The 6,543-nt window shown below is 54.9% G+C and overlaps 2 protein-coding genes across 2 annotated transcripts; both read left to right on the top strand.

Annotated features, from left to right (window-relative positions):
* Window positions 1-11: 11 nt before the first annotated feature.
* On the top strand, window positions 12-1,189 carry CSUI_000009 (uncharacterized protein; the record flags this gene model as incomplete). The annotated part of the gene is made up of 1 exon (XM_068060244.1): window positions 12-1,189. A coding segment is annotated over one exon (423 nt), but the record flags the coding sequence as incomplete, so codon positions are not given.
* A 1,869-nt stretch (window positions 1,190-3,058) lies between these two features.
* Window positions 3,059-6,525, top strand: CSUI_000008 (uncharacterized protein). The gene has a single exon (XM_068060243.1). It carries the CDS (start codon window positions 3,758-3,760, stop codon window positions 4,358-4,360), a length of 603 nt encoding a protein of 200 aa, XP_067927780.1. The 5' UTR covers window positions 3,059-3,757; the 3' UTR covers window positions 4,361-6,525.
* Window positions 6,526-6,543: the final 18 nt, after the last annotated feature.

The following is a 6,543-nucleotide window of genomic DNA, read 5'->3' as shown; positions in this document are numbered from 1 at the left end:
GTCCCCCCTCAGCCGAGGGCAGACAGAGACGACGCTGGAAGTGAATCGTAACGCAGTCGCACCGATTGTAGCACCATGCCAATGTTGGCATGCGGGATGGTGTGCCATATTCTGTGATAGAGCAGGATTTGGCGCCCGGCGAGGAGTCGGGGCACCACAAGTAAACTGGCATTCTCTTACCGGTGTCTTTTTGAGCTGGTCGAAGGTAGACCCGAGGAAGCTCGCCCATGGCCCACCAGCTAGAGAAGACGCAATTTTTTGCCAGGGTTACTGTACCAACTGCCAGGCTCTCCGATTCGATCGCTGCTGCTGCTCCTGTTGTTGGCGGGCGTGTGACCTTGCAATACCGACCACTCCCCTTGAAGAAATACCCCGCGCTGCTCTTATGCCTAAGCTGGACCACTGGTTGATCCGAGAGGGCCTTAACGTGGCGTAATTTCAGTGCCACTTTCGACTGCCTTACCAAGCGCACGAACCGCGTGAAGTGTATGGCAATGCATGATGAAGTCGTCAGATACTATTAGTCGATGACTAGCTGCTTCGGATGTTAGTAGTTTTCTTACGTTTGTCGATATGCCCGGCAGCAAATCAGTGTGAAGGAACATCGGTGACTACGAATAAAAGCCAGGCCAGGAGCCCTTGCGCGCATGCACAGCGGGCACTTTCGTCTGTTGTGTGGCTCGTGCTAGGGAAGCAGCGTGTCGTCCTGCTTGTAGAGCGGAACAGATTATGGAGTGGTGAGGGTGCACGCATCTGTGTATACGGTGGTAGGAAACTTCACAACCTGTGAACTCCTTGAGGTACGTACCGTAAGGGGACAGTGGGCAGAGGCCGGGCAGCGTTCTAGTCGAGAAAGTCGTTATTCACATGGCTATCTAGCTGTACGGCGCCCTAATCCACAGGTGTGTCGCCTTCGCCCGCGGCGAGCCATTTCGCTGTAGCACTACAACTTGCTCTGCTGTTAGTATTTTGGTCCTGCCGTAGCTGGACGGTACCACACTTGTGAGGCGGCATTCGTGTCGTCGCCAACGCGTGTGAAGACCCTGAGGAGCTTAAAAGGCGAGTAAGATTGAGTGGGTTCCACTGAGTGGCGGGGGGAGCTGGTAAACAGCCATGTCCAAGGGCAGTGCTTGGCTCATGCGGTGTCAGGTTCGGTTGCGTGTGGCTCCTGAGACCCGTGTTCTGAGGCCTTGTTGAGACACCTGAAAGTCAAATACAAACGGAGTTTCTCAAGTACAAGGTGCATAGCTCGCTCAGGCGTGCACATGGGACTGATTGTCATTGTCATTCTGTCTGTCATGGAATCGCTCACGGGCACCCTCGGGTAGGAACATAGAGTGTAGTTGCTCACGTAGTGTTAGTGTCCTGGGCAGCTGCGTTCACCCAGTTTGTGTCATTATTAGTAGAGTGCTCTAGTCTCGGCCTGCTTGGAGGAGTTGACTACGGGCTCTTGGAAATACCTCAAGAGCAAGCGCAGTCGGTTTGGCCGCGATTTACGAGTAGCATGGTCACACATTCTCCCTGTATGAACCACACGGACGGCGAGAAAAATATCGCAGTGTGTTGGCTCACTTTGAGCGCAGCCCTACCTAGTGTCCATCCTGCTGGGGGATGAGTCGCGCACTCTGCGGAGAAGTTTCATATCCGTTGTAACTTGCCAGCCATTCACTACTGCCAGTCAGGCTGAGAGTATCTGCCCCCTCCCATGGCACATTTTTTTAAGGGCTGGTCGACAGATCTGTTCGGCTTCCGGTCACTCCGGTTGTCAATAAAAGGGGGTAGTACAAACCATGCAAGATGACCGAGCGACTTAGTGGATCTAACCACGGGACGACCGGAAGGCGCAGAACAGCACGAACAGGAGAGGACGGCTGGGGGTGCGCCGAGTTTTTCTGCCTGGATGTGAACTCGTGCCATCGGCACCCGGAGTAGGGAGTTAACGTGCGTTTATGTCGGCAGCCGGCTGGCTGTGTTAGGAAATTTCACCACCGAGACACAAAGGCCCAGCTGACACCGTGATGCAGGGTTTTTTGAAGAAAAGCATCGAGTGGGCCACGAGACTGTTTCTTTGCAGTCAGTTGTGTAATGGGAGTCACCTCCGAAGCAGGGTCGTGTCACATGTCACCAGTCGGACGTGATCGTGTAGGTGAAGGTCCCGCTCAGTGAGAACTCTCCGATTGTGACACCGACGGCCGCGTAGAGCAGCACGCGTCTCCCGCGTTTTCTCAAGCATGTAGAAACCCAGGAATTGTACCGGACTCTGGGAACATGGTACTTGTGGAGAAAGACCACTTTGCTTCCGCATTCAGGGGAGGGTATATTCCAACGCGCTTTTTTCTTGAATGCCTCCTTGAGGTGTTGGCAGAGTGAGTGAATTGAGACCCTTTCGTACGGGTTTCACGTAGGGACGGAGCAAGGAATTCCGTACACGGGCTCAGCTGTCTTGTCGTCAAAAGGAATAGTAGAGTCTTTGCACGGCCATGATGTTCACTAGCGCTTTATCACGACGCGCTGCGGGGGCCTCCCACTAGCGCCAGGAAAAGGAAAGATGAAGTCCTGTCAGTGCAGACGACAATCTGCAACGGAGAGAGCGGCCCAGCACCTTTGACGCTTGATCAGTGATGAGTTCCTTCGTCAGGGGCCAGCAAATCCTCGTTGTTGCTGCTAAATCGCAGTGGATGTATACTGCAATTCCCAGAGCCAGGTAAGTTCGAGGACTGGAAGCATACTGCACGTGATGAGGCACCGTGGTAGGCCATGCCGTAAACGGGGGCGAACTCATGCGTCGCCGTGAGTGAGTCCGAGAGCCTTGCAAATGGAGGCCAAGGAAAGTACACGGTATACTTGCCGTTTTGAACGCCGGGCGTGCCTACGTGGTTTGGGAAAAACGCCTATAGAGCTGAATCCGCGTGTCGTCGCCTGTCCGGTGTTGGAGAAGGTACCCACGGTCAGTCACGGCGTGAAGGGTGTAGACGGTGTGTTGTGATAGGGGGTACACGTGGGCCCACTGTTTGGGTGCTTGGACACGTTGACGGACGTCGCCGTCCACTGCAAACAGAGAGAGCTTTCCGTTGTGTTTTTCTCGTTTCTAATTTTTTTTCTCGTTTCCCACACCCTTTCCCCGTTCGGCTCAAGGCTAGACGAGCAAAGCGTATTAGAGTGGACTCGAGGACCGGGCGTTTCATCCAGTCACCCTGGGAGGCAAGGCTTGCCACCGGGTCGGGAAGGCTCTACTCAGGCGCCCAAGCAACTTCAAGCTTCGCATACCTGTGGGAAGAGGGACTATCCCCGAGCAGAGAATTTTCTTCTTGGAGCCGTCATCCCCCCACGGAGTTAGGGTCCGCTTGAGGTTCGCCAAAAATGCAGAAAATGAGGAACGACTTGCTTTCGAAAACGGCAACACTCTCTACAGTAGCAATTTTTTTTTTGCACTTGCTCTGTGCTCAGGACAACTGTCCGCCTCGGCAGGGCCTGAGCCATCGTCGTATGCCAGTCGCTTGTCCACTAATGGAGAGCAGCGCGCCGGCCAGGCGCCTGCATATTCCCCGAAACAACAGGGGAGCGGAGATACTTTGGCGTCGCAGGAGGGCTCTACTGTAAAGGCAGAAAAGGCGGCCGAGATCACCAGCGTGGAGAGAAGAAGGCGGCCATCTGGGAGCGTGAGCAGGTCTCGCGCGGGTTCGTTGCGCAGGACTTCAGGTGCAAGATCAAAGCTTCTTGCAGCTGCGACTGCGGTTACCGCAGTGATCTTTTTGTTATGGCGACTTGGCAACATTCTTTGGAAATGTCTGTCGCAGACTGGAACACGAGCCGGGGCGACCCCGAGGTCACTTTCTGGGTCAGAGGACGAGCGTCAGAAAGATGTGTGCGTGGAGCTGGAGGTTTCGAGTTCAGCCAGCAGCGACGTGGAAGGCAGGCGCAGGGTTCAACTGGAGCCGTTGGCTGTTACGGTTGTCACTGTAGGGCTTGTGCTCGCGGGCTTCGCGTTTTTCATTTACACAGCGGTGACTTCGCAGACTCCCACAACGGAGCCTCTGAGTGGACCGGGGAGGTATGGTACGCAAGTATTCACAGGCCTTATATTGCTCGCCGTAGGCGCTTTTTCCTTCTACATGTACCTGACAGTCCAACGACAAACTGCGGGTCCCCGCCTTCCCGGATCTCCCGACCAGTATGTCGCGTTTTTTCTGTACTGGGGAATGATTTTTGTTATGTCAGCCGTCTGCAGCTTCCTGTCTGCGGGGGGTCCGGAATCGTATGTCCTCCCGGCAGTTGCGGCGTTCGTTGCTCTCCTTTTCATACACACGTACTGGAAGAACCTCAGAACATTGCCGCCAAGGCCACCTCGCGAAGACTATGATAAAGATGAAGATTCTGATAAGGGTATTGATAATCCTCCTTTCACCATTAGTGGTACCATGGTATAAGTTGGTGTCACGGGTATATCTTGTAATCCGCGTCGTGTCGGGAAGTATACATCGACCACCAAACTGTGAGAATCACAGTGGCGGAGGCGTTGGTTGAATGTCTTTCGTATTGCCTCAGCGCTTGAGGGGAAAGTGTGGTCGATCCTACACATCCGTGAGCATACAGGAAGAGGGGACGCCTGTACAGGGCCGGCCGGGCGTATTCTTGAACCGTGCAGGAGTGCGGGAGCTCATCTGTATGTACACAAGTGCATGGTGCGAGAAGTGGGAGGTTCTCTGTCCTTTCACTAGATTGCAAACTCGCGAGTAACGTGGGCCGCAGGTTTGTGGATGCCGTCTCCGCCAGAGGGGGATCGCACCATGTAAAACACAACTCTTAGAACTGACTACGTCGCGCGGTCTGGCATCTTGTCAGACCGTAGCGCGGGGACCCTCTTGAGTGACAGGTCGACCAGCGAGCCCCGGGGGATGTAAGTCCAGGGTTGCGGGAGAGCACGTTGATCGGATGTAAGTAGGTCCGCCCGTGTACTATAAAACGTGTTTGCGAAAAGGCGCACCTCAGGGGTCGGCATATGGGGTTCTCTGCTATTGATGCAGTGGTTGCATCGGACGCCAGTTACTGGACTTGTGCTCCAATGTGAAGCTCCTGCGCGTTATCCCCCTTCTTGTGTGTCTGAATACAAGCGAATGTTGTCCGCTCAAGTGCGAGGGACACCGGCACTTCAGCGGCCAACGTCGACTGAGGGGCGTCTGCCGTTGGGCAGTCATGACTGCGCCCCATGGTATGCAGCTCGCACCACGAAAACACCAAGTAGAACCTCCAACTGCCTGAGCTTTCAGGACGGATACTCCCGAGTGCAAGCTCCGGGAAGGGGACAAGGAGGCTAAGCTAGAAAGCGAGCGGAGTGGCTGTGGTTCGGGTGCGCAGTGTTATGTTGTATGGGGCGCCAGACCAGTGGCGTGCAGGCTAGGCGTTTTGTGGCCGACTGGTTGTATAATACAAGGATCGACCTGAAGAACCCTGTACCTTTTTTTTTTTTGCGCGGTTTCGGCGGACACCTTTGCCATAGGGTGTGTCCGATGTGAACCCGGCGTGATCCATTTGCGTAGTGTCCGCAAATGACTGTGGTGTGCAAAGAAAGACTATTTGAAGTCGTGTGAGGTCCCAGTTTGGTTCCCGTGGACATTTGTGGTATACAGGTGTCGCTTCAAGTGTACGGAACCTGGGTCCTGCTGGGTTTGTCTGCAGTACAGAACTAGAAGGGTGCTCGCTGCCTGGGGGCCCCCCTGTCTGACCCCCCTTCACGTGCGCTGCAGCACTTCGAAGCCGTCGGTGGGTCCTGGACGCCCTGCGGCACGAATAGTGCTTATAGACATGTGCCGACATTCTCGCGCGCTTGCCATGTGTATATACCGGGGGACACGTGTACAATAGGGAGGGGGTGTCCGATTCGAAACCCAAGAAAGTTGGCCCGTGTGTCTGGGGGACGACTGAACTGTACGAAAGATTGTTTGAGAGCCTTTAAGGCGCCAGTGTCTGTTCGCGGACAGCGACTGTAATATGCAAGCCCCGATTGGCCGGTATGTGCTGCCCGACAGTTGGGTGTGAATGTCCCTGAGCGTGGAGTTGGCCAGCTGTGCCGGTGCCCCCCTGTACAGTATAGTTTCCGACCTTGGTCCGTGTACGAATCCTGGATGTGCTGTCCCCCGGTTGGCTTCTGCCTTCGGGTGACGGGTGTACCGGCTACCCGGACAGTCGGTTCCCACAAAGGAAGAGTAGTGCGCGGTTTCCCGTGGAGACACTCGTCTCCGCACAATCACTCCAGTAAGGAGTTCCGGGAGGGTATTGTGTGGCACTGGTATGTAGATGAACAGCGAAAGGTGAAGATTCATGTTCACTTTCCGCAGCCTTGACAGCGAGGCGGCAGAAATTTGTACAAAATGCGAACTGGCTGGGAAATCTCACTGTGAGCGCTCTGGCATCGTTTCTACTCAGGAAACGGACGTTGCGCGGCTGGTGGCAAAGGCGTCCGCTGTAGCACACTGCATGCTGGTCCTGTCTTTCTTCGCTCTATGGCATGTCTCAGTAACTCAGACATGCCATAGAGCGAAGAAA

The sequence above is a fragment of the Cystoisospora suis genome, assembly GCF_002600585.1.
Source record: "Cystoisospora suis strain Wien I chromosome Unknown contig_11, whole genome shotgun sequence".
Classification (NCBI taxonomy): Eukaryota; Apicomplexa; class Conoidasida; order Eucoccidiorida; family Sarcocystidae; genus Cystoisospora; species Cystoisospora suis.
The sequence above is the reverse complement of the archived record's forward strand: the minus strand, read 5'-3'. Positions and strand labels throughout refer to the sequence as shown.